The 27,426-nt window shown below is 53.1% G+C and overlaps 2 protein-coding genes across 9 annotated transcripts in view; both read left to right on the top strand.

Annotated features, from left to right (window-relative positions):
- Nucleotides 1-10,804, top strand: part of SYNPO (synaptopodin) — a 53,591-nt gene extending 42,787 nt beyond the window's left edge. For 6 of the 7 annotated variants that reach the window (XM_004280345.3, XM_033406732.2, XM_049707788.1 and 3 more), the window contains 2 exons: nucleotides 664-3,002; nucleotides 8,065-10,804. In XM_004280345.3, coding sequence (XP_004280393.2) covers nucleotides 664-3,002; nucleotides 8,065-8,754 — 3,029 coding nt within the window. In that variant the 3' untranslated portion in view covers nucleotides 8,755-10,804. Of the gene's footprint in view, nucleotides 1-663; nucleotides 3,003-8,064 lie in introns of those variants that run through there. The other variant, XR_007476396.1, reaches the window with a different exon arrangement.
- Nucleotides 10,805-12,473: 1,669 nt separating this feature from the next.
- MYOZ3 (myozenin 3) lies at nucleotides 12,474-26,339 on the top strand. Of its 2 annotated transcripts, XM_049707849.1 has the most exons (8): nucleotides 12,477-12,684; nucleotides 12,818-13,012; nucleotides 14,443-14,504; nucleotides 20,494-20,648; nucleotides 21,613-21,666; nucleotides 21,771-21,909; nucleotides 22,351-22,513; nucleotides 25,731-26,339. In XM_049707849.1, exons 3-8 carry the CDS (start codon nucleotides 14,444-14,446, stop codon nucleotides 25,897-25,899), a joined length of 741 nt encoding a protein of 246 aa, XP_049563806.1. In that variant the 5' UTR covers nucleotides 12,477-12,684; nucleotides 12,818-13,012; nucleotide 14,443; the 3' UTR covers nucleotides 25,900-26,339. The 2 variants fall into 2 exon arrangements, with proteins under 2 accessions (XP_049563807.1, XP_049563806.1); XM_049707850.1 differs by lacking the exon at nucleotides 22,351-22,513 and having other exon boundaries at nucleotides 12,474-12,684.
- The last annotated feature ends 1,087 nt before the right edge of the window (nucleotides 26,340-27,426 follow it).

Raw genomic sequence — 27,426 nt, 5'->3', positions numbered from 1 at the left:
CTTGCGTTCTAGGTGAGGGAGACAGGTAATAGACAAGGAAACGTGTAAAGAAGATAATACTGAATTGTGTTGGATGCTATGAAGAAAACAAAACAAAGAGATGGGTTGGGGGGGGTGCTGATTATAGAGGAAGGCCCCTCCAGAGAGGTGACATTCACGTGAGTCCTGAGCGATGAGGAACCAACATGGAATGCCACTTGGGAAAAGATCATTCCAAGCAGAGAGAACAGCAGGTGCAAAGGCCCTGGGGCAGGAACACACTTGGCGTTTTCAAGGAACAGAAAGCCAGCCAGGAAGAGCCCAGTGAGAGAGAAAGGTGGCACAAGATGAGTCCGAGATGGAGTGGGGCCTTGACTGCTAGGGTGAGGTGTTCTTGCTGAGTTTGGTAAATGCCATGTCAACAACCTTCAGCGGGAATCCAAACAAGGGGGCAGTTAATACTAAAAGGGTAATCAGGGGAGGTTTTACATGGCTATTTGAGTTGGGCCATGATGGCTGGGTCAGGGATCTTTATGAGGGATTCTAGGACACGGTGAGTAAAGATCAAATTCCGGAGGAAAAGGCCATCTGTAGTGGGGCATGGGTGACCATCTGTCTGTCTGTGTGTGTACCCCTGTGGCTCTGCAATCCCATTTGCTGACTCGGCCTCTGTCCCTCCTGCAGCGCTGGGCCGGAGCACTAGCCTCACCGAGAAGGATCTAAAAGAGGCCAAGGCGAGGAGCCAGCAGATCGCAGCCCAGCTGACCACCCCTCCCAGCTCCAACTCCCGCGGCGTCCAGCTCTTCAACAGGCGCCGGCAGAGGGTGAACGAGTTCACCTTGGAGAGCCACGGCCAGAGGGGACAGAAGCCCGGCCAGGAGTCCCTCAGGGTGCCCCCCGCCAGCCCCACAGGCCATGCCCCAGGGCTCAGCCTGAGTCCCACCTCCCTCCCTGAACCAGGCCCTCCGAGAAACCCCGCCTGCCAGAGCGCTGACACAGGGGTCCCTGGTCACAGCATGGAGGGCTCCTCAGAGGAAGCCAACTTGCTGCGGCACCTGGAGAAGGTGGCCAGTGAGGAAGAGGAGGTACCACTGGTGGTTTATTTAAAGGAGAACGCGGCCCTGCTGACGGCCAATGGGCTCCACCTGTCCCAGAACCGAGAAGCCCAGCAGACACCCCCAACTCCACCTCCGGCGGAGGTCCACAGCCCAGCCACAGATGCCAGCCAAAACCCTCCCTCACCCGGCGCCACGCTCATCACGCCAGCTTCCAACAGCAACCACAACCTGCCAGCCACAGATGTCGAGCAGAACCCACCGGCAACTGTCACCCCGCAGAGCCTGCCACTGTCCAGCGTCCAGCAGAATTCCTCACAGGCACAGCTCCCGCCGAAGGGTGCGGTGCCAGATTTCAAACCCAGCACCCCGTGTGCTGGTGGGCAACCCCAGGAGCCAGCCGCGGAGGTGAGATCCAGCACACTGCTAATTGACAAGGTATCGGCTCCACCTACCACCACCAGCACCTTCTCCAGAGAAGTGACTCCCATCTCCAGCTCCAGGTCCCCAGCCCCAGATTTCGTGTCCAGCTCCCTGCTCATTGACATCCAGCTTGGTGCCCCAGTGGCATCCACAGAACAAGAGATGTCCGGGCAGGCAGCTGCCACCACGCCCACCAAACTGTACAGCGAGGTCCACCTCACGCTGGCCAAGCCCCCATCTGTGGTCAACAGGACGGCCAGGCCCTTTGGGATTCAGGCACCGGGCGGCATGAGCCAGATGGAACGAAGCCCCATGGTAGAGAGACGACATCTTGGAGAGAAGGGCCCCGCTCCCCGGCCCCCCAGCGTGGCAGACAGGAGCCCTCGGCCACAGAGACACATCATGTCCCATAGCCCCATGCTGGAGAGGAGGCCCGTGGCACAGCGAAGCCCCGCCTTGGAGAGACGCCCCTTGGGGAACTTCACCCCGCCCCCAACCTATGCCGAGACCTTGTCCACAGCCCCCCTGACTTCCCGGGTTAGGTCTCCCCCCTCTTACTCTGCCCTGTACCCCAGCTCCGACCCCAAGCCTTCTCATCTAAAGGGCCAGGCGGTTCCTGCCAGCAAGACGGGCATTTTGGAGGAGTCGATGGCCCGCAGGGGCAGCCGGAAATCCATGTTCACCTTCGTGGAGAAGCCCAAGGTGACCCCGAATCCGGACCTGCTGGATCTGGTACAGACAGCGGACGAGAAGCGGAGGCAGAGGGACCAGGGGGAGATGGGCGTGGAGGAGGAGCCCTTTGCGCTGGGGGCCGAGGCCTCCAACTTCCAGCAGGAGCCCGCACCCCGGGACAGGGCCAGCCCCGCAGGTGCCGAGGAGATTGTCCCCGAGTGGGCCTCATGCCTCAAGTCACCGCGTATCCAGGCCAAGCCTAAGCCCAAACCCAACCAGAACCTCTCCGAGGCCTCTGGGAAGGGGGCCGAGCTCTACGCCCGCCGCCAGTCCCGCATGGAGAAGTACGTCATCGAGTCTTCGGGCCACGCGGAACGGGCCCGCTGCCCTTCACCCACCATGTCCCTGCCTTCGTGCTGGAAGTACCCCACCCACGCGCCCGGCGGCTTCCGAGTGGCGTCCCGAAGCCCCGCTCGAACCCCGCCTGCCTCCCTCTATCACGGCTACCTGCCTGAGAACGGGGTCCTGCGCCCGGAGCCCTCCAGGCAGCCACCCTGCCAGCTGCGGCCCTCGCTCTTTGTCCTCTCACCCATCAAGGAACCTGCCAAGTCCTCGCCCACAGCCGCCTCGCCTGCCAAGCCGAGCTCCCTGGACCTGGCGCCCAGCCTGCCCAAGGCGGCCCTCCCACCGTCGCCTGCCCTGCCTCGGCCCTCCCGCTCCTCCCCCGGCCAGGATGGCCTCCAGCCCACTGCCCTGAGCCCTACCTACAGCAGTGATGTCTCGCCCGTGTCTCCCTCCAGGGCGTGGTCTCCCCGAGCCAAGCAAGCTCCCAGGCCCTCCTTCTCCACCCGGAATGCCGGGATCGAGGCTCAGGTGTGGAAGCCCTCCTTCTGCTTCAAGTAATGGACCCCACAGGGATCCCGCTGCCTGTCAGAGCCCGCTCTCCGAGGGCTGGATGGAGAGCAGGAAGTGGCACAGGGCTGAGTCAGGAGTATGGGGACTCAGGTCTCAAGGGCTGATGCTGCCACCAGCTAGCTTTGTGACATCGGGCAAGTCACCTCCCCTCTCTGAGCTGCAGCCGCCCCTTCCCTACCACAGAGTGGTTCGACTCCATGTCTGAGGGATCTGAAGTCTGCCACTGCAGGGGGAGGAGGGTCACGGAGAGAGAACTCCCTTGGCAGGCCCTAACGAGGCTGGGGGGCTTCACCTGGCCTTGGTGAGCTGTAGGGATGCCAGCGTCTTGCTGAGGGGCTTCTGCAGCATACAGAGCCTGCCCTGGCCTGTGGGACCAGCCAGCCAAGGGTCTGCCTCCTCAGCCACCCCGGTGGGGCCGTCCTCACTGTGGCCCCAGCTCTGGCATCTCTCTGCCTCTTGCTGGATTCTCACCTCCACAGGTCTGTCTCTTCCACCCACCTCTGCCTTCCGGACACTGTTTCCTCTCCGCTGCTTCAGAGACCTCTGCCTCGGCCTCCACATTTTCTCTTCTCTCGGGTTCTGCTGGATGAGGACTCAGCCCACCACTGCTGTCTGACACTCTTCTTCCTGGCCCTCTGCTCAGCTGCCTTCATGCCCGCTCCAAACATCTAGCTCTGCTTTCGAGACAGCTAACGCAGTTCATCCCAGACCTCAGTCCTGGTTCGACCTAGCTTGCCCTCACCGTTCTGGGATGTGGGAGGTCCCAGGGGACCCCTGAGAGACAGAGAGCCCTGTAGGAGGCTGCGCAGAGGTTGGTGTGCAGCTAGGAGAGAGGCCCCTAGCAGTGTATCCGTCAGCTGTTTTGCCTTCAACCTCAGCCAAGATCTGCACGACTGAAAGCAGCCGTCTACGCGCAGTGGAAGGGGCCGCAAGGAGAGAGGCATCTCAGCCTGCTGTTTGCTGTGCGACTTTGGCCAAGTCACTTTCCCTTTTTGTGCCTCAGTTTTCTAATTTATACGATGAGGGCCCTCCTAGCTGGACAATCTGTGAGGAATGAGAGGACAGGCTGGTGCTTTGGGAGAAAGGCCCTGTAAGTGATAAGACAGTCCCCTGGGAAGAGAGGGGAAGGAAATGGGACAGTTGCCATAGGACAGATGGTGAGTAGATGTAAGGGTGTCCTTGGGAGGGTGTGGCTGGAATGAGCTGCAGCAGGAGGCCAGGAGATCAGAAATTTAGGCTGGGACTGCTCAGGCTCAGGATCGCCTGGAGACAGTGGGAACACGGCAAGGGCTGGGGCAGGAGCACAGCAGCTCAAGGAAGGGACAAAGGAGACCTTAAGGTTTAGAAGAAAAGGCTGGGACTTAGGAGATCTGGATTCTCAAAGATGGACTCCATGTGCAGCTTTGGGTCTCAGTTTCCCCATCATACTGTGAGGGTTTTGAGTCAGGTAGTCTGAGATCCTCACCACCTCTGACACCTTTGATGTGCTGCAGCCCCCCAAAACCACACTTTGTGGGGGTTAGAGAACATAGACGCAAGAGGCAGAATTCAGATGGAAGCTTCCCAAGACCGGGGGCGAGCACCACCCACTTTCTCTTTCCCAGCCCTATTTCTGGGCTCCCCAGAGGGGCGAGGGGTGGTGGAGGCGGTGCCCATGCCGGGCTGAGCCTGCAGTTTTCGTGAGCTCTCGGCTCGTCTCCATGGCAACAGGGGGTGCCTTCCCAGTGAGTTCATTCTGCCCAGAACGTGGGGGCATGCAATGGGAGAGTCGCGAGGGAGCTCGGCTCCTTCACGCCAAACCCCTCCCAGGGCAGAGTGAAGCCCGTGTTCCGGACCCCTGCTCCCTTCTACCCCTGAGGGCCAGCAATGGAAGAGCCCACCCTCCATCCTGCAGCTCCTGTGATCAGGCTGGCTGAGCTCTTCCCTCAACTTTGTTTTCTCTCCTGTTCTCAATACACTCTGCCTCAAATCTGTCTTGCTTCTTTCTTTCTTCCACACTCACTGGCTGGTGGTCAGGGCCCTCTCCCTCCTCCCCAGTTCTGGCCTGAGAAGTGGGGTGGGACTGCTTAGTTACGGCGTGTGAGCCTGTGGTGTGTGTCCACGTGCTGCCTGCATCTGCTGAGTGTCTGGATCTGCCATGGGTACAGATGTGTGCTGGCTTGAAAGTGAGGGCTGCCCTCTCTCTTCCCTGGGTCAGCACTGAGGGAACCAGAATCCTGTGGAAATCATGTTCTGTTTTCTCCTTCCTTAAGAGTTTGGCCAAAAAGCCTATAGAGCACGGGGGAAAACCCATGCCCCTTATGGTCCAGGTTTGTTCGAATTCTTTAAAAGTGGTATTTAAGTGCCTTTAGCCAGAGCATATATACTTTCTGGTTCCCTCAGCAGCCGCCCCCCGCCACCTCCCCGTCGCCCCCATTATCTAAATCCGGCCACTTTCCACAGTCATCACTGCCGGGCTCTTGCATAAAATGAGTTTCTGCCCTCGTGGAGAGGAGCGTACGGCCATCAAGAGCCAGAAAAATGGGTGCTGGGCCCAGATCTGCATCTGACTCCTTGTGTGACCTTAGACAACCCGTGGGCCTCAGTCTCCCCTTCCATGCAACAAGAGGATTACAGAAGCTGTCTGGGAGCTAGCTCTCTTTGATCTCTGATAGTTCCTGCCTGACTCTGCTCTACTCGCACCTTCAGCCCACACATGTGTCCTGCTTTGGGTCTGGTGCTGGGTTAAGTGGGTGCTCCTCTCTGAATTTTCACCCATGTGCATTTCCAAGGAGTTCTGGTGTATATGGTACATTGAGAACTTTTTCAGAAAGCGAATAATTCTGATTCCCTGCAGCCTTTTTGTATTATTCACTGCTCCCCCGCCCCCCAACACACACACACACACACACACACACACACACACACACACACACAGTCAGTACCCAGACATGGCAGTTTCGATGAGGTCAGGCCCTGGCCCACCTCCAAAGGGTGAGGAGCTGCTTACCACTGCCCCCAACATTCCAACCCAGGCATTCTGAGAAGTAAATTCTGTTACTCCTTCCACTTGCTGGCCACTAAAGGCAGACCATCCTTGGAGATTTCAGACAGTTATCATAGCTTCTCTTGCCCCAGCCTGCTTTGCGCCTGGCTGAAAGCCCTGGTTGCTCTGCCTCCGTGCTTGTTGATGGACTTGGAGCATGACCCCTTGGCCCTGCTCCCCCCAGCCAGGCTCACTGAAAGATTCCTGAGATGGCTCACAGACAGCAGCTCCCAGTGTCTCTGGCTCACATATACACAACTGACCCTGGGAGTAAAAGGGGTGGAGCCCATGCTGAGCTTTAACTTTCCTGCTTGATGATTGGGGCCTTGGATGTCCCCGGGAGGTTCCTAACATTCCCAATCCCATGAAAAATCTGTTCAGACTGCTATACGTTCCTCTATAGGTTAAAGGGCTCCATTTCTGAGTCTGGGCTCATCTGGTAGCTGCTGCATTTTTGGAGAATACATGTACTTTATTGCTTCCTTTTGATTGGGAGAAATTAGATTCTGATTGGATGAGAAGCTGACTGGCTTGGCTGCGGCTGGTTACTGATTGGATGAGAGAATGGATCTTATGAGAGGTTCTAGATTTTGATTGGGTAGGAGGCACTGAATGGACTGGCTAGTTCTGGACTCTGAGGGATGACTGCTGGTGAATTTGGATTGAAGACTACTGAGTGGACTGGCTTGTTGCTGGAATCTGATTGGCTGAACAGGTGGATGGTTTAGCAGATACATGCTGGGCCTGGATCCCCAAGCCCTGTACTTTCAAACCAGTTCAAACTGCTTAAGCCTGCCTCCCACCTTTAAGCAACAGATAGTCACACACATTTCCTGGTGGGGCAGAACACACCGGCTAGTTATTTACACGTCTGAACTTCATTTTCATCACTGTAAAATGGGTGTGATAATACCAGCTACTTCACCAGGCTGTTGTGAGGATATGATGAGAGAGTAAGGATGAGACCGAACTTTGTAGACTGGAAAGTTCCTAAGGAGGTAGGAAGCAGGTATGATAGTGTATAGCAGAGCAGTGTATAACTTCACAGAGGTTCACCAACTTGGCCTCACGGAACCCACACTCCCCACCCCATGCTGGCAAGAAGTCCAGTGAGGGGAGTGTGCTGCCTAGGGAGGTACGACCCAACTTCCTTTTATGTTTCCATCTGTCAGTGGGAACCTCCTCCCTGTTCAAGGTGTCCAAGGAACAATTAGGAGGTGACCATGGCAACATGGCAGGGGGATTGAGACAGAGAGGGCCTTTCCCTAAGTCCAACTTTAGTAATAATGATCAATACTTTTGCTTGTAATTTTTTGAATAGATATTATATCCATATGGTTCAAAACCTTAAACTTATATAAAAAGTATATAATACATTAGAAGCCTTATTCCCACTCCTGTGGCTGTGTCCCCTGCCCTGTTCACCCCATTTCCTAACAGAGAGGCACTCTGGGTAGTTTCATGTGTATCATTCTAGTATGTCTTTAAGGTAACTAACATCTATTGCGCACCTACTCTCTTCTAGGGAACCTTCTCATACTGTGATAGTCTTTGACTATCACATAGTGACTATCACTATAACTATAAGTTATCTCATTTACTCCTCACAACAATCCTATAGGATACATGCTGATATTATACTCCCATTTCACATAGGAGGAAACTGCAGCCCAGGGGCTTCGAGTTGCTTCTTTTGCTGAAGCAACTTGCCCAAGTTCATTCAGTAAACAAAGGGGTCTGTCTCCAAAGCGAGCGTTCTTAAACAGCCAGTCATCTGCCTCCCTGCTAAGCGCAGGGGCAGGCAGCGTGGGCTCGTTCAAGCACCTGAAAGATGAAAGTTGGGGCACCTGCGTTTTTCTGCAGGCACTACCTGACTTTGGTCACTGGCTTCCCGACTCTGTACAATGGACACAGCCAACTCGGTCCCTTCTGAAACCCCGGTATAGAGGAGCCCAGCACTAACGCCTGCCCCCACCCTCTCTGTTCTCTCTCCAGGACCGCCGAGAGAGCCTGCCCACCTCCCCGCCCTGGACGCCGGGCGCGTCCCGGCCCCCCAGCAGCCTGGACGGCTGGGTGAGCCCGGGGCCGTGGGAGCCGGGCCGCGGGAGCAGCTTGAGCAGCCCCCCGCCGCTGCCGCCGCCGCCGCCGCCACCGCCGCCGCCGCCCATGTCCCCCTCGTGGAGCGAGCGCTCCGTATCCCCTCTGCGACATGAGACTGAGGCGCGGCCCCCCAGCCGCCAGCTGCAGGCGCTCCTGGCGCGAAACATCATCAACGCGGCCCGGCGCAAGAGCGCCTCCCCGCGGCCGGCGGGCGCTGAGAGCCTTCGGCCCTTCTCCCCGCCGAGAGCGCTGCCACCGCCGCCACCGCCGCCGCGCATGCGCTCGCCCCTGCCGTCCCGACCCGGCCAGGCCGCGGACCCCGGGACAACGTTCGCTCCCATCCCCCGGAGCCCACTGCCCGCCGGGCCCTCGCCCTGCGCTAGTCCCCGGAGCCCGCTGCCCGCGCGACCCAGGCCCTTCCCCTACCGCCGCTCGCCCACGGACTCCGATGTGTCCCTCGACTCCGAGGACTCTGGGGCTAAGTCGCCCGGCATCCTCGGCTACAACATCTGTCCCCGCGGATGGAACGGCAGCCTGAGGCTCAAGCGTGGCAACCTACCCACGGAGGCCTCCTGCACCACCTAAAGGCTTCCCCGCCCACACCCCATCCCTGCCCCGGGAGAGCCGAGCGAGAAGAAGTGTCGTGGGGCTTGGGAGCTCCCAGCACCATGTCCCCAAGGGTCTGGCCTCTTTGATAGCCCCAGAGATAAGGGGTCAGGGGAGGAGAGCTCTGGGCTTGGAGGTGGGGTGGTGATCCAAGCTTGGGTTCTAGCCCTTGCTCTGTCATTCAGTCATTGTGGGAAAGACCCTTCTTCTGCTCCTCAGCTTTCCCATCTGTTTAATAGAGCTTTGGCCAAGGCAATCTCCAAACTTCTAAATTACCCCTTCTATCAGTACACACACACTAGTGCCTTGGAAGAGGCAGGGTGTTGTATGTATGGACCCCTAGACTTGCTGCATTGCAGGGTTCCATACTCTCCGCCCCCACCCCCCCTTCCTGGCTCTGATGTCTGGAGTCTGGTAAATGAGGGGTGTGTTCAGAGGATCCTACGCCTGAGTTCCTTGTCCAGGCCCTGGCTTGACCATCTGCCTCCCTGGCACCAAGTCCCAGGCAGGAGCAGCTGTTTTCCATCCCTTCCCAGACAAGCTCTATTTTTACCATGGTGACCTTTAGAGAGGGTCTCCCAGGCCAGCTCAAGGTGCCCTGCTGGCTTCTCTGGAGAGAAGAGGAGGGAAGATTCCTCCTCTCAGATCCCTCTCAGGCTTTTCTCCATCCCAATTCAGGCTTCCCAGGGTCTCCAGGAATGATGCTATAGGTGTCTCCAACCCATCTATCCCTTCCGGGCCCTTTCATGGCAGGCTCTGGGCTCAAAGCTGAGCCGGGCAGAGAAGAGTTGATACGGAGCTGTTATCCTCTGGCTTTACCTGGTAGCCCTGAGTTTGAGGTTGCCCATCTGGAAAGAGGGAGGCAAAGAGTTCTTTGTTATGGGTGGTATACCAGCAGTGGCCAGGATGCATAGAGGAGATTCTAGTAGGGAATGGACTGGCTCAGATGACCTCTGGGGGCTCTTCCAGTCCTGAAATGCATTCCACAGTATTAGGAAGGGAGGGAGAGTAGTGCTGGAGGATTGGCTAGGGAGATGAGCTTGGGTGGGTGAGTGAGGGGTTAGACCAGAGTCTGCCTGTGTTTCTGGTTCCTTAGGAAGTACTCCACTCTTCAGTTTCAGGCCCCAGCATCCATACTGTGCCCAGATGATGGGGCCCTGTTCTGCCTCATCTCTTTCCCATCACACTCTGGCCTAGCCAGTGTCTGGTGCCCAGTGACCTTGGGGAGCCTGGCTGCAGGCCCTAGCCTGTCCCTTAGGCTATAGTGACTCTGATTCCAATCCCCAGGAGGGACACAGGGAGGAATGTACCTCGGTCCTATAGTTTCCAGAGTTGGCTGGTGGTGTCCTCTAGAGGTTCAGAATATCAGTTTCAGGAAACTAAGTGTGTGGGGGTGGGGGGGCAGGGGGGCTGGAATTGGCTGAGGATCAAAGATATGTATGTAAGTGAAAGGATACCAGGATGTTGCTAAAGATGAGGGACAGAGGGTGATTTTGGGGTTAGGAGGAGACTTACCCATCCCTCAGGGTGATTTAGACCAGGAACCCCTAATTGAGGCTAGGGCAAGCTGGGGTTAGGATGGGAGTCAGGGTGAGGGTGGGGTGCTTTGGAATAAAGGACTGATCCCAAAGGATTCCCAGGGCCTAAAGATTGGGAACATAGGCCCTGTTGGTAGGAAGATGAGAGGGTGCTCCAACTTGTCAGTGATGAGTGATCACATTACTGAAGACCCCACCTGCTTCAGGGACCCCTGTAGCATGGGAGGCTGGGGCTAAGGGCCTCTTTCAGAGAAAAGACACTATCAGGCCACTAGTTGATGCAGTGGCAGAGAAAATCCACTTCTACCTGCATTTCCCACAAAGAGCCAGCAGGAGGCAGCCTTGGGAAGCTGCAGTTCTGTCTGGCTGTTCTCTCCCTGTAACTGCTTTCTCTCCCAGTCCTCTCCTCTAACCCACTAGAAATTGCCTGTGTCATGCCTTTTGCCTCCTGTAGAATTCAGCTCTGCCTGTCAATAAATGCTTCCTGCATCTTTCTGTCTCCTGTGTCATTTTCAGCTATGTCTAAAGCCCTTCCCTTTTCCCCACCCATGGAACAGTCCATGGGATTCTGGGTGGATGAGAATGATACACATGGGATGGGAGCTTGGGAAGTAACAATCATGAACAGAGATGGGGAACAATGAAAACACTCTGGGCCATAGAAGTCCCTGGGTTGAAGTTCTGGTCCCATCATCTACTAGCTGGGTGACCCTGGGTAAACCCACTCCTTCTCCAGGCCTCAGCTTCCCTATCTGTGTAATGAGTGAGTTGGTGAGGTGATGTCTCAAGGTGGTATTGCCCAGGCCCTGATCCCAGGACACTGTCACTGGAGTGGCCAGGGCCAAGCTGCAGCAGGGCCCAGTGCTCTGGGGCTGCTTCCTGATGGCAGGTCGGGGCTTCAGACAGGAGGAGGAGCCCCTACAAGAGGTAACATCAGAGTCCAGCCAACCCTAGAGAACTCAGGATCCAGACCATCAGGAGTGCTCCTCTCCTGATGGGGGCGTCCTTTGTCCAGAGAAGGGGATTGGGGCCCCACTCCCAGGTGAGGCCAAGATCCCTCACCTTCCTCTCTAAAAGCTCAGGCCCTGCAGAGGCTGGGCAAAGGACTCTGACGGGCAGGAGGCTGAGTTCAGGTGGTCCACAGCAGAGTCCAGGCTTCTTCTTAAGAGATATGCCCTTGGACAGTCTATCCAGCACACAGGTACAGGAGCTCCCTGCCCTGGACCCGGCGCATCCCTGCTGATCCCACCCTTCCCTGGTAGTGGTTAGTGCACCTCTGACTCAATCTTTATCTTCAGCAGGAACCTCTCCTGAGCACAGTATCCCCCTGCCTACTGGTGATCCTGGTGCCCAGACACGCCAAACCAATTTCACCCCAAACTGAACTCAGTCTCTGCCCCCAACCCCAAGCTGCCCCCATCCCCCCTACTCCTCACCATTATTTTCCTTGAATGACGCAATCCAGAAACGGGAGCGGCCCTTTCTTCACCTCCCACATCCAGTCTCTAACTGGGACCTGGTGATCCCTCAAATACCCCTCAAGCCCCTCTCCTCCTCTCCATGCCCTCTGTCACCTCCCTGGTCCAGCCACTCCCAGGTCTCACCTGACCACAGTGAAATCCTCCTGCCTGAAGACTAACTCCCGCCAACCCACTTTCCACAGGGCAGCCAGAGATATCTTTGGAAAATGACCACGTGACTGCTCCGTTCCACCGCCTTAAACTCCAACAGCCCTTTTATAAGATACACGGTACTTTTGAAAAGCCTGCTGTGATCTGGCCCTTGCCCACCTGTCTGGCCTCATCTCTCAGCACCACCCCAGCCCCCAGTTCTAGCTCTCCTCGCTGGCCCCTCACATCCTATGGGTGACATGGCCTCAGCCTGCAGTGCCCGTGCCCCTCTCTGCCTGTGAGCTCCCACTCAGACTTCAAGGCCCAGCGCAAATGTCTCCTCCTCTGGGAGGCCTTCCCCACCCCCAGGCCGAGCTGGTGGCACCCTTCCCTGGCCCTCCCAGATCATTTTCCGTGATGCGTCGCAAAGGCTGTTTACAGGTCTGACACAGGCCTGGCTGAGCTCCTTGAGGACAGAGCCCTGCCTTATTTATTTTCAGTCCATAGAGAGAGGCTCAGAGAATGTGAGAAGGTGGAGGGAGGGAGGGAAGAAGGGAGGAAGGAAGGAAGCAGAGGAAGAAAGGAAAGGGGGAATGAACAAGTCAAGCAAAGTTACTGGGGGACAATTCATTCATTCATCAATCTACCCATTCAATCATTCATTCAACAAATATCTACTGAGTTCCTACCAGGCCCCGATCTAGGCCCTAAGGATACAATTCGCAAGCTCAGGGGACCGGTGACTCACTCAGCGTTTCCAGGTGACTTTGGTGTGTGCATATGTATGTGTACTGTACGTGTGCAAGGCCTTCTGTTTGCAAGGGCCTGCTGCTGGGGCACCTGTCTTCCCTGGGGCCTGGTGCTTTTAGCATCTGTCCCTGGATCCTGTTGCAGCCCGAAATAAGGCTATGAGCCACGACAAGGCAAGGACAACTCTCGTCAGCTGAGGCCAGAGCCAGAGGCACGGCATACCCAGCTCACTGACGACCGCCTGCGCAGACACCGACCACTCAACTCTCAGCTTCCCGACAGAGGTGTTAATCTGAGGGTCTGACACTCCCTCCTGCCCACTGTGGTTCCATCTCTCAGGTACCAGGACTCAAGGGGAGCTCGAGGCGCTGTCGGGGGTGGGCAGTGGGGGGGAGCCAATTCCCAGAGCCCCTTCCCCCAAGCAGAGGAAGGGCCCAAGGGGGTCCGGGGAGGGTGGGGCCTCGTGGAAGCCTGGATCCTGAGTTGGGAAGGGAGGGATTCTAAGCTCTGGGTTACTCTGGGTTAAGTGGAGAGGGGGTGGCTAGGGTTCAAGGTTGGGGTAGGTAATGGCTCTGCTCAGGACTCCAAGATCTTTCAGCAATAGAGGGAAGCAGGGTCCCTGTCTGTAAAATGAGGGGCGGGGTCCTTCCCAATGTCTGTGAATTTCTATAAGGAGAGTGTTTGTCAAGAAACAGATCCGGGGACTGTGGAACCCTAAGTGGTCCCAGCTGGAGCACTGGCCACCAGCTCGTGGGCATCGCCGCCAAGGCATGCATGTGTACTCATGTTTGCACACAGTTTGAGGGGGTCCGTGTACGCCCTGAAGCACATCCATGGATACCCACGATGTAGCCCAGTCTCCTCAGGTTACAGGAGAGCTTGCTCACAGTTACCGAGGGAGTCAGGGACACCGATCAGAAGCCAGGCCGCCCAGCTCAGCGCCCACGGACCTGGGGCTGGGTATGGGCGTGGGGGGCACAGATGGAGGCAGATTGTTTCTCTAAAAGAAGAAATATAGAAAAACCTGGAAGCCAAGCAGAGGGGCACAAGGGTTGGTAAGGCCGTCAGGAGGCTCAAGGACTTTGCCTTCTCTCCTGGGGGCGAGTTAGGGGATCTGGACTTGGGGCCTGCAGGGCTTCTCTGGGGCTTTGGACCTCATTTTATTTGTAAATCACCTCCAAGATTCCTGGGACACGCCATAAGAGGCAAATGGGGGGATGGAGGAAGAGGGAGAGAAGGAGTGAGGGAGAAAAGGACACCATGTAAGTGAGCTGAAGGACGGGGGTAGGAAGGCGGCTGATGGCTGTTTTCAGTGTCCTTGGACCAGCCTGCGCCCTCAAGCCTCAGGGCCGAGTCCTGAGGAGAGGAGGGGCGCACCTCGCAGACCCCAGTGCAGCGCCAGCCTAACCACCCGTGCTCCTCTCCCCCTGACTTCAACCTCCAACCTCCTTCAGCCTCTGATTAGCGCTCACTTGAGTCAGTGGACAACAACAGTCAGAGACCCTCGCCTCCCCTTCTCCTGAGGTCCCAGAAACTGCCCCCAATGCGTGTGTGCTTCCCTAGCGTCAAGGAAGCAGATTTGTGTGACCCTGAGCATCTCCTTTTTCTTCCATGGACCTCAGCCTCCTCTTTCCAGCTCAGACACCCTTGCTTGAGACTTTGGTGTGGGCCAAGGCTGCGCAGGGCCGGGGTTGGGTAGACCAAGGATTGGGAGGTCTGGGGAGGCACGGAGGCAGCCTGGACCATTTGTGGCGGTCTCTCCTCCACAGGATGATTCCCAAGGAGCAGAAGGGGCCGGTAATGACTACCACGGGGGACCTCACTGAACCAGGTAAGGTTGACCCAGCCCGTGAGCCTTCCTCAGATCCCATGCTTTCTTGCTCCCAGGCTGCAGCCACTCAGGCCTGCTGGCCCCAGGCCTGGGCAAACAGGTGTGAGTACGAGGCCGGCCTGTGGAATCTGCCGCCTGGGCTGGGAAGCTTCCCGAAGCACTGGGAAGGGCCTTGCTCTGATGCCTGCACCCCCAAGAGCTGAGGTTGAGTGCCCTAGACTGGATCCTGCCCCCACCTAAGTCCTTACCTCAGCCCCAGATGGAGCTCTGAGGGCTCTGGCCCCAGATTCAATCCTAACAATGGCCCAAGCGTCCCACAGATAGCCCCTGCTTGTTTTAACTGGGCCGTCTCCCTGAGCCCCCATGGCAAGAGACAAGGGGTCAGGGGAGAGCGGGGCAGGGGGGCAGGAATAGGCTGCCCGATCTCAAACCATTTCACTTAAAAGCACATTCATCCAATGCATAAACCATCTAAAATACATGATTATCAACTTTACAAGACCTCTTGGCATAATTTTGGAGTCTGTTGATTTGGCCTACTTTAGAGCATTTCAAATATTTTAAAAACAAACTAAGCTAAGTCAGGACTCTCAAACTTCACTGTGAATCGCAGCGACATGGCGTTATTGGTTAAAAATACAGATTCCCAGCATCAACCCCCAGGAATTCTGATTCAGGGGACCTGGGGAGGAGGCCATACATTAGCCTTTTAGCCAAGTACCCAGGTGATTCTGATGCAGGTGGGAAGTGAACCAAGCTCTGATAAACCCCTGTCTAAGGGCATTGCTGCACTTTTAACTCCTTCAGTGTTCTAGGAAGTATTTAATCATGTGTATGACTTTATGTGTGAGTCGTACTTTTAACTTGTTTTGTATGTTCTTGCCTCCTTTTGTTGGTATCATTTTTTTTTTTATTCCATGATTTTCTGTGCTGAAATACACAAGCTTTGTGAGGTACCGATGCTCTAACTAGAAGAATCAGGCAATGCATTTTCTTTTCTCTTGTCTAAGTAATTAATTAGTTACAGACCCCCAAATATTGACACACAACATTTACGCCAGACTGGAAATACGTGAATTGTTGACGATTGCTAAGGTATTAATTAAGGACAATTTTGAAACTAAAGAAAAGTAGAAAGGAAAAAATCTCATGGTGTCACCGCCGAAAGATAGCCATCGTAAAATAATAATCATAAAACACTTACCGTTACTGTGTGCTCACTATGTCTCAGGTACTGTGCTAAGAGCATTTGTACCTTTCGGTATATATATAACCCTCACAACAACTCTGTAAGTTAGATACGATCACACCCATCTTGCAGATGAGAAAACAGGGGTCAGAGAAGCTAGGAAGTCACATATATAGTAGGTGGTAGAACTGAGATTTGACCCCAGATCTGTCTCCAAAACTGCTCCTTTACCACACGGTTATATAAATGAAACATTCATTTTATAGAATATTCAGACAAAGCAGACATGAATGACTTTGAACGTGAAAGTTCCTCATAACAAAACCATCTGGAGAGAATCACTATTAACAGTTTTGTGTAAATCCTTCTTCTGTTCATATATAAACGTATTTATATAAACACACACATGGGCTAAATACTATACACTGTGTTCATCATCTTAAATTTTTTTCACTTAGCGGCACACCACAGACTTCTTTCCATCCTAGTATGACTTATCTCACCCCTCCCCTCCCCTCGCTCCCCCAGCATATAAGATATTATATATATTTATACATGCACATCCCCTAAGGGAGGCCATGAAGTCTCAGCCCAGGTTGGGACCCTTAGGAGTAGAGCCTGAGGATTCCCAAACAAGTGACTTGTTGAGCTCCCACTCCTAGGAGAAGGGAAGTGACAAAAGCACAATCCGGCAGAGGAAATTGCTAAGTAAGGATGTGGGCTCCAAAGCATAAATTAATTGCCCTACAGAATTCATCTCATCTTCAGCAAGGGGGCTGTTGCAGCCTCTACTCACCAGGGCAGTTCTCTGTAGAGGTGGCAGTTGTGAGCTGTTAGTCACTGATAAAGGGCATCCGGGCAGCATGCACCGCAAGACTGATTCCCAGTTTTCACAATTCGAAAAGTCACTGCAGTAAACATCCTTGTATGTATATCTTCAGGCATGTTTATTCATCTTTTCTGCCCGAGGACGAACGCCTAGAAGTAGAATTGCTTAGTCAAATAGGTTTTATCTATAGCTTTTTTTTTTTTTTTTTAATATTGAGCTCAGTTCATCTGAACAGCATTTGAGAATATGATGCCAGGGGACTTTTATTATGTATTTAGGTATATGTGGTCTTTCATCTGTTTAAATATGCAGTAGGTTTTCTTGTTCAAATACAAAAACAATGCAAACAATTTCCAGCCCTCCTCCTTCCTAGGTCCCCAAATTGTCACTGCCAATATTTGGCATATCTCCTTGCAGATTTTTCAATGCATACATAAACATGTGTTTATTTTTAAAAATATACAAGTGGGATCTTAGAATACAGATTCTTCTGAAATTTCATTTTTTCCCCCTTTTAATCTACAGTGGATTTCTTTCTGATCCTAACATGTAGAAGGTGCTGTCTCTATATTTGCTGTAAGAATGAAAGAAACATCAGCCTCCTTTTTTAAAAGGCTGTTTAGGATTCCATTGAATGGGATGAATCACAGCACCTGAATGGCCCTCAGTGTTGCCTGGTGACCACATCACCCATCCCTGACCCATTCACTCTCCCCTACTGTTCTCTGAGATAACTTTAGCAACCTCTCTTCTCAAACCTCCAATACCTCCTCCCCACCTTCATTCTCAGCTAATGACCTTGCTTCTTATTTCACCGAGAAAAGTAAAGTGGCCAAAAGAGAACTTCTGCAAGCTCCCGCCTCCACATCTGTCCACTTGTTTGTATTTGTGTCCCTGTTCTCTGTTTTCCTTCCTGATATGATAGATGAACTCTCCTTGCACTGTGTGAAGCCAACCCTTCTTGCTGGGCACTGAACACCCTCCCTGCCCTCTCTCCTGCTCAAGACATTCCTTCAGTAATTCTCCCCTCTCTTTATTGCATCGTCAGATTTTCTCATCAGCTAACAAACATGCTATTATTCCTCCCTCTTTAAAAACAAGCAAGCAAGCAAGCAAACCAACAAGCGAGCAAACCACTCTTGCTTCCACAGCTGCCCCAGCCATGGTCCTTCAGAGCACACCTCCTCAAAGCAGCTGTCTATACTTCCCTCCTCTCTTTCTCTCTTTTTCACATTTTATTAACCAACTTAAACACACACACACACACACACACACACACACACACACGTTGAGAGTGCAAATCCCTGTGGCCCTCCTTTTATTCCTGGGTTCCAGAGCAAATCCCAAAGAGCATGTCATTTCATCCCCCAAATACTTCACAGAAAGTAATAAAAAGGACATTTCCTTACATGCCACAAAGATATTAACACATTGAACAAAAGTAAATGTTGATTTAATACTATCTAATAGCCAGTCCTATAGTCAACTTTCTCCAATTTTCTAGTTAACGGGGATCCAAATAAGAGACACTTTTTAACTGAGGTAGCATTGGTTCATATTTAACGTTACATATTGATAGTTTCACGTGTACAGAATTATGTTTCTACTTCTGTATACACTACAGCACGCTCACCACCAAAAATTTAGTTTCTATCCTTCATCATACAGTTGATCCCCTTTACCCCTTTCACCCTCCCCCACCACCCCCATTCCCTTCTGGGAACCACTACTCTGTTCTCTGTATCTACATGTTTGTTGATGTTTGGTTTGGTTTGATCATTTATTTTGGGTTATGTTTGTTTGTTTTTATATTCCGCATATAAGTGAAATCATATGGCATTTGTCTTTCTCTATCTGACTTATTTCACTTAGCATAATAACTGTACCCTCAAGGGCCCTTGTTTTTATTTGGTAGCTATGTTTCTTAAATCTCCTTTAATCTAAAACACTGCCCCCGCCTCCTTTTTTCCCATGTCATTCACTCCTTTGAAGACACCGGGCCACCTGCCCTGTAGAACGTCCCACATCCTAGATTTGGCTCATTGCTTCCTTGTGTTGTGTCAAACTGTTCCTCTGTCCTCTTCTCTCGAACCCTGTCTAATAAGGCTTTCACACCCAAATACTCCACAGAAACTGCTTTTGCGGCGACTGCCAATAATAACCCCATGTTACTAAATACAATGGTCAGTTTTCAGCCCTCCTCTTACTTGACATATCAGCAACATTTGACTCCGTTGATCAGTCCATCTTGCCTAACACGCTTTCATCATTTGGTTCTAGGACACCACAGTCTTTAGATTTCCTCCTAACTTGCTGGGTGTTTTCTCCCAGGCTCCAGGGCTGGGGCTCATCTCCTCAGTCTAAATGTTGGAGGCCCCGGGGCTCAGTCTTTGGATCTCTTTATCCATTCTCATATCCTTGGAGATCTCACCTAGCCTCCAGGCTCCAAATACCATTCAAAGAGCTGGAATATGAACCTATGTGTGTTTGATTGTAGAGATGACAAGTCTTCCCGTGCTGCCCATACGTATCCCTCTCCTACCAACGTCCTCACCATGCCTCACCTTTCTTCCAAAAGTCTTCCCTTGTGGCACCAACATAAGAGTATGTGTTTTGCTGGTGGGGAAAGCACCAAGGATATGGATGGGCTACCAAACTACTAAGGATGGTCATCCGCCCTGGAATCCGTCTACATGGCTATAATGACTGGTCCTAACACTATGAGAAAAGAAATAAACGGGACAGTCTTCATTAAAAAACAACAACAGCAAATACCATTTGTATTTCCTGATGCCCCAAATTTTACGTCCAGGTCAATTTTCTCCCATGAACACTAGACTCATATATCCAGCTCCCTACTCGGCATCTCCGCTGGGATGCCTACAAGGCTCTGCAAACATTATACTCAGTTTTGGAGACAATTAGGGGAGTTTGAATATAGACTAGGCATTATATATATAAAAAAATTCATTCACTTGGAAAGGTGGAGATCTTTAACTGATAAAAGCAAGTTACTAAGCAGCTGTGCTATGATTTCATTTTGGTTAAAAAGTCACATATGAATACATAGTCAGTGAAAAAGACGGGAAAGGATATACACTAAAGTGTTAGTAGTGGCAACCTCTGGATGGTAGAAAATGGTGTTTTTCTTCTTTTTTTTTTTTTTTTTTTGCGGTACACGGGCCTCTCACTGTTGTGGCCTCTCCCGTTGTGGAGCACAGGCTCTGGACGCGCAGGCTCAGCGGCCATGGCTCACGGGCCCAGCCGCTCCGCGGCATGTGGGATCTTCCCAGACCGGGGCACAAAACCGCGTCCCCTGCATTGGCAGGCGGACTCTCAACCACTGCGCCACCAGGGAAGCCCTTCTTTTCTTTTATGTCTATATTTTCTAACTTTCTTCAATGCACTTATATGCTGTCTCTATAATAATAAAAGGCTATTTTAACATTAGAAGAAGACATGTCTAGAACGGAATGCCTGGTCTTTCCTCACATCTCCTCCTCCTCCAGCCTTCCCATCTCAGAGAGCGGCTACTCCATCCTCCCAGCGGCTCAGGCCAGAAACCTTGCCTTTACCTCCCACACCTCTCTCTCTGTCTCTCACATCCCACACCCATGGCCTACCTTTAAAAGATACCTAGAATCTGATCATTACTCACTACCTCCACCACTATGAGCAAAGAGCTTCATGGGAAATGCATGGAATAAATATACCTGGCCAAAGAACACCTGAAATGATGCTCAATTTCACTGAGTGTCAAACACATGCTAATTAAACACAGAGGAGTCATTTCCGCCCATTGGGTGGGCAAAGATTCCTAAGAATAATGACACCCAGGGTCAGCAAGTGTGGGGCAAAGTCGGCACTCTCATACACAGCGGATGGTGCTGTGCGGAGGTCCCCCTACAGGCAGCAACCCGGAGTGCCCGGAGGGTTTGGTAGTAAGAGCTCCCTCTGGCCTCTCTGGGCAGTCCCTTTGCTGGACCTGGGCAAGAAGCTGAGCGTGCCCCAGGACTTGATGATGGAAGAGCTATCACTGCGTAACAACCGAGGATCCCTCCTCTTCCAGAAGAGACAGCGCCGCGTGCAGAAATTCACCTTTGAGTTTGCAGCCAGCCCGCGTGCGGTGAGTAAGCCTCCATTGTGTTCACAGGGAAACTGAGGCCCAGAGAGGGCCAATCGTTAGCCTAGAGCCAAACAATGCGCCAGATAGGACTTCTGCCCTCTATGGGGGGGTCCCTCAAGTTCCAGCCGGGGACGGCTGTGATATTGCCATCAGATTGACCTCTGCCTTGCTAGGTGATCCTAGAAAAGGGTTAGCCCTTTAGGCACCTTTCCCCAGATACAATACATAAAGTGTATCGGACAGGATGCCCCATGGAGTGAAGGGACTCTGACTCCTACAAAAAATGCAGAAGAATAGTCAGGTGCTCTGGGCTGAATTTGCAGGAAGCAGGATTTAGATTACACTTGAGCTTGATCTAAGATGGAAAATGCAGAATGCCGTCCTTTTTCCCACTGGAAGAAGGCAAAGGCCACGAGAGAGTCAGCTGGTAGAGAAAGGAGGCAAGAATGGCTTGTCCCCCGGCTTCAAAAAGGTGGCAGGCAGTTTCAGGTACTTCTAATGAACTCAGGGGACTTTCATCCTACTCAATTTCTGGATGAAACAGGAGATGATGAGAGGGATCGATGTGGCAGAATAATAAAAATGACAAAACACCTACCTTTGCTACGTGCTTATGACGGTACTAGCTAAGCAGTTTGCATGCATCATCTCATTTAATGATCAGAGAGTGATATTATCATCATCTCCACTTTACAGAGAAGGAAACTGTGGCTCAGAGAGGTTAAGTATTATATGCCCAGGGTCAATACTATAATAGCAACTAACGTATATAAGAGCACTTCTCTGTTCCAGGGTTTAGCGCTCTACACTATTAATTCATCCTCCCCCCAAAACATCCCTGGGAGGTGGGCTCTAGCATTATGACCTCCCACCACCCCCTGCCATTTTTTTAGTGGAGGGAGAACCCTGGCCTCCTGCCCCGCTGAGCCTTCCTGCGGTTTATTTGCCCCTCCCCTCCCCCCAGCTCGTGGCAGGAAGCGCCAAGGAGAAGGTGACTGGAACAGCGGAACCTGGGATGGTGAGCGTGCACAGAGACCCCGAAGTGGCGGAAGCCTGGGGGAAAGGGCCAGGCAGCTCAGACTCCCCGGTCCGCCACCTCTGAGCTCCCGCCCCTGTGCCTAGGTTGCCAATAGCTCCGAGGGGCAGAACTACCGCTCTGAGCTCCACATCTTCCCGACCTCAGGGCACGGGGGCCCTGAGGATGCCCAGCCCACAACCGCCCGGCCAGTGAGTGCCCACAGCCCCAGTGCCCTGGCGCCAGGTAAGTGGCCTGCCCGCGTCCCAGGACCAGGGGACCGTAGCGTGGGCGAGCTCCACGGTGGGGCAGGAAGAGCATCCAGAGAGCGTCTAGTCCACCTCCTTCCCAACACACACACACACACTCACCCCACTCCAAAGACCCAACACAAGCCCAGAGTAGCGCAGCAATGCGCCAAGGTCACAGAGCCAGCCAGGGTCCGAGGCAAGACCAGAGTCTGCGCCCCAACTTGCAATTCCTCTGCTCCGTCCTCCTTGTTTCCAGGGATGGGGAAGGGTCCTCTTTGCTGGAGCAACTTTAGCATCACATTCCACCCCCTCCCCCAACTCCCCTTTCCTAGCCCCCCCCCCCCAACAGTGTCTGCAGCGGGGCGTGGCGGCAAGGTTAAAAGGAACCCAGGCGTCCCGCTCGCCCGCCTCCCACGTGCCATGCTCCACCCCCTAGGCTATGCCGAGCCACTGAAGGGCGTCCCTCCCGAGAAGTTCAACCACACGGCCATCCCCAAGGGCTACAGCTGCCCATGGCAGGAGTTCGTCAGCTACCAGGACGACCTGGGTGAAAGCAGAAGTCATACCCCCAGCCTGGAGGAGTATCGAAATTTCAACAAGTAAGACAAGGCGGGCTGCTTAGGGAGAGACCTGGAGGGAGGATGCGCTGGAGCCAGTCACAACCACAGCAGTAGCTGCATCTCCTGAGCGCTTTCTACAGGCCGGGCTCTACCCCAACGCCTTATATACATTTATTGAGCCCCTGCTAAAACAGTAGAGCTCTTGCCTTAGCACAACTAACTAGTGCCCAATAAATGTACCGGGAATAAATGGGTGAATGTGGCACACGCCTTGCTGGATTCTCCTCCACAACAGGGTGGGGCAGGTGCCACAGTTTTTCCTATTCTGCTGGAGAAGAGGATCATCAACAATCTGCCCAAAATCACAAAGCAAGGAAGCAGTGGCGGGGCTGGGATCCAAGTCTGGTTTTGTCTGACTCCAGAGTCCAGTTGCTTATTCTCCATCACTGCTGTGTGCCATCTCCTTGATGGACATCAAGGTGCGGGTCCTTCCCTGGGTGGGGGCCCCAGATCTCACTAGTCCTAGGCCAGCTCAGCGTTTTCCTCACTTTCATCAGTGGTCTGGAAGAGGCCTAGAAAGTGATCTTGAGGCTGTACCACTGTGGGGAGTGACAGTGAAATGTTGGACACCAGAGGTGAGAGCCACAAAGCAGTGACTCACAGTGTTTAGCACAGTGGGCCCTCCACGGAGGAGGGCTTAATGCAATCTCCACCCCTGGCTGTGTGACCCTGGGCAAGTGGCTTAACCTCGCTGGGCCTCCCTTTCCCCACCTGTAAAATGAGACTGTTACAGTACCTGCTTCATAAGATGGTCATGAGGATGGCATGAGAGGCCTTAGGCAAAATTTCTGGCTCTCAATAAGTGGTAGCTGCCATTATTATTATTCTTATTTACAGGTTGAAATGATGGCTGGAAAAGCCAACAGGGGAGAACTTAAAAGGGATAGATTAACATCCCGCCCTGGGGGCCTGAAAACAAATCACAGCAGTCAGGACAGGAGCTTGGCAGGCAGGAAGGAAGGCTGTGGGCTGGGGGACGCATTTCAACCGCATTTCAATTGGCTTCCTTAGTGTGCTGCTATTCGTGAAAAATGCTCCTCTGGCTTGGGCTGGATTAAGTGAGAAAGGGGAGGGTCCACAGAGAGGAGGCCACAGTCCAGCGCTTCTGGCACCTGCTCAGACCACACATGGAGACTGTGTCTGTCTTGCTAGGCCTGGAGACCAAGCCCTCTGAGGAAGGGCTGAAGGAACTGGGGGTGATGGGCCTTGAGAGGAGACTGCTCAGGAGGGACGTGACTGCCCTCAAACAGCTGAGAGCCAGGGAGGACCATGATGGGAAGAATGGGCCCGACAGGCCTCGTGTGAACCACGAGCCACTGGCAGACATTTGGGGGTTTCCTGCCGGGCAGGACTTTGCTGTCCTCCTGGGGCCCTCACACCCTGCCTGTCCAGCTCTTTAAAACCCTCAGCTGACATTCAGGGCTAGCAGCCAGCTTCCAGGCTGGCCATTGCAGGTCGCAGCCCCACCCATCTCATGCCTCAGCTCTGACAGGCTGAGGCACGTTCCCACAAAAATAAGGAGGGTCTTAGGGACCCCTGAACCCAGACCCCTCCTAGGACGGAAGAGGCAACTGAGGCAGAGAGAGAAGGAACTGTAGTGTTGGTGGCCAAGCTGTGCTCAGGATCCAGGGCTCTGGGCTCCTGATCAAGGGCCCAACCGTGAGGCCTGCTTGACTTGGAAACAGCCCAGCCTGTTCCTGCGGGGCCCTGGCTGTTGCCATCACAGCTGTGGTGGTCCAGGCAGAAACACTGTCCTGGCTGGAACCCAGGCTCTGGCCCAAGGTTTGCCTTTTTACCCCAGAGCAGGCATTCCCCTCTCTCCATTGGTCCCAGGCTGCAGGGAGAACACTAAATGAGCAATGCTCTTTATTCTCTTAAAATTAAAAAATAGTTTGAAAATCATGTATTTATACTATGTTTAAAAAAAACCCTAGGCAACTTCAAATAAAGGTAGGGCCCCTTTGTTCCCCATGCTCCAATCCCAGCTCCCTTCCCAAAGGGAACACTGTTGTCAGGTTGGTATGTACGTTTTCAGAACATTCTCTACAAGAGAACATTCTCTACCAGCAGCTGCATACCTATGGGGATGTAGCATTGTTTGGTGTGCATGTGTGTGTTTTGCTACTCTGTATTTCATCCTGTAACTTGCTTGCTTTTTCACTCTACATTATGTCTTTTCAGTCTCCTCTTTCTAATACTATATCTCTTTTCATTCCTTTTAAGTTGCTATATAGTACTCTGCCATGTGAATATACTATATTTATCTTATCCATTCCTCTGCCAGTGGGCATATGGCTTGTTTCTGGTCTGTCACTAATCGCTGCTCATATCTGCTTCCTTGTGCATACGCTTCCCTAAGCCATATGCTTACAGGTAGAGCGCCGGTTGACAGAATTTGCACATTTTTCAGGTTTAAAAGATCCTGCCAGCCGCATAGCACAGGGAGATCAGCTCAATACTTTGTGACCACCTAGAGGGGTGGGATAGGGAGGGTGGGAGGGAGAGAGACGCAAGAGGGAGGAGATATGGGAACATATGTATAGGTATAACTGATTCACTTTGTTATAAAGCAGAAACTAACACACCATTGTAAAGCAATTATACTCCAATAAAGATGTAAAAAAAAGAAAAAAAGATCCTGCCAAATTGCCCTCCAAGGGAGCAACACCAATTTACTCTCCAACCAGCAGTATATGAGTAAGACTTTGCCCCACCGCCTCACTAACTTTGCCCCATTACCAAATCACTTATTCTTGCCATTCTTATGGGTGAGAAGTCGCATGTCTCTGGGGTAATCTGTAGTCTCTGATTCTCAGTGTTCTTTCTAACCCCCCTTTCTCTCTCCAGCCTGTGATATATTGTTTTAAGGGGAGATGACAAGAGGAGGGAAAAACTCTGTTCCAATTCTACACCCTTCTGGACCTTCCTTAACAGGAACCTAGAGTTTTGCCAGGACAAGCCAGTTCTCACTGAAAACCTCACTCCTATTTCAAAGCAAGAAGCCATCCCACTAGGGGCAGATTTGAGAATGGGCAGAGCTGGAGAAACCTGTTAAAGACAGTACAAAACCTTGCTGAGCAGCAGGGAAACTGAGGCCCAGAGAGAGGAGGGGAAGGGCTTCCCGTGGCGACCCACAGGTCTGTTCCGCCACCCTTTCCCACACAGCCTTCCTCCCCTGCTGCTCTTCTCTCCCCAGGACACCAGTGCCCTTTGGAGGAGCCCTGCTGGGGGAAACCATTCCGAGGGCAGGCACCCCCTTCGTCCCGGAGCTCACCAGTGGCTTGGAACTCCTCCGCCTCAGACCCAGCTTCAACCGGGTGGCCCAGGGCTGGGTCCGCAACCTCCCAGAGTCTGAGGAGCTGTAGCCCCAGCCGCTTCAATTCCCCCATCTCAGAGTTTGGGTAACACCTGGAGCCAAGACTCGTGGACAGCACTTCACAGTTTATGAAGGGCCATCACACACAAATGGCCTCAAAGGTCACGAAGTTCAGCAGTTCCCAAATGTGGTGTGCTTCAAAATTACCTGGAGGTGTTTTAATACAGACTTCTGGCCCGTCCCAAACCTGCAGCATCAGAATCTCCTGAGTGGAGGGTCTCTATTAGTAACCAGTACTCCCAGCTGATTCCAGGAAAACTCGTCCCCGGTTTGTATCTTTAGGAATCCAAACCACCAATGACTTCACGTCCAAGCCTCCACTCTTTCCTGCTCCTGTAGTCTAGCTACGCTGCCCCAATGACAGGGAGCTCGCTAGCCGCCTATTTACCTGTGAATCACTCTGATAATTAGATTTTCCTTTTACTGAGACACAGATGGTCCTTATTTACGCTGTTAACATTTACTAAGCACCAACTGTGTGTTAGCCGCTGGGCCAGCTCCAGGGAGAGGGTGTGGTAAGCCCAGGCCCTAGCCTAGGGAGGAAAAGACAGTAGAGGAGACAGATTTGTAAAGCAGGAAGTCATCTTAATTTTCCCTAAAGCACGCTAGTTGACTACTGAGGAACAAAGTACCAGTGAAGCAGAGGAGGGGTTCTCTAACCCTGCGTGTGGGGTGGGATTCTGGGAAGCTTCCCAGAGGATTCGAGTGGGGCCGCAGAGGAGTGACAGTCCGTCAAAGGAAGGGGGTATGATGGGGAGAGTGTGATGGGGAGGGCATTCCTGGCAAGTGCACAGCAAGTGCAAAGGTACAGAATTGTCATGGGGGCAGGTGTTGTGGAGAAGGGAGATGGCGATGTCAGAGGAGTCAGTGACTCCTCAGGGGGCCAGAGTGGGGTGGGCTGCACTAAGGAGATGGGGAGGTTCTTAGGCTGGAGAGCAAGGGGTCTCGCTGGTTGCTGTGTGCAGCACAGACTGGAGAGGAGTACAGCTGGACGCCAGGATCCTTGAAGGAACAAGGCCTGGACTAGGGAGGCGGCCATGGGGTCAGAAAGAAGGGGCAGCGCTCGGCACCTCACAGGACAGGTGCAGAGTAGGGTGCTTACAAGGACGACCCCTTTCCAGCCCCTTCCACTCACCGTTTAGAGCAGGCGCCAGGGTAGATCTTGTGCTAGTCTCCGCCAGGAGTCTTTCGGCCTGTACGCTGGCTCGTTAGGAAGAGAAGGGCAAGGAACGCCTCACTGCAGGTGGTGGTGATGATGATGATTGTGGCTGCTTCTTATTGGGTGCCTCAGGGCTTGGGCCGGTAGTAGGTTCTCTCCATACCCCATTTCTAATTTTCAGTACAACCTTGAGACGAAGGTATGGTCCCGTTTTACGGATGTGCATGTTCAGGGTCACAATGGGGAAGTGACTTGTCCAGGGACAAGTGGGGATCTGTCCGATTCCAGTGGATGTTTCTTCTCACCCCACTGGGCAGCCAAGCCCATTCACTCTGGAATCACCTAGTCATGGTGCCC

Source organism: Orcinus orca, chromosome 3 (assembly GCF_937001465.1).
Source record: "Orcinus orca chromosome 3, mOrcOrc1.1, whole genome shotgun sequence".
Lineage (NCBI taxonomy): Eukaryota > Metazoa > Chordata > Mammalia > Artiodactyla > Delphinidae > Orcinus > Orcinus orca.
Note: the sequence above shows the minus strand (reverse complement) of the source record. Positions and strands in the feature narration are given on the sequence as shown.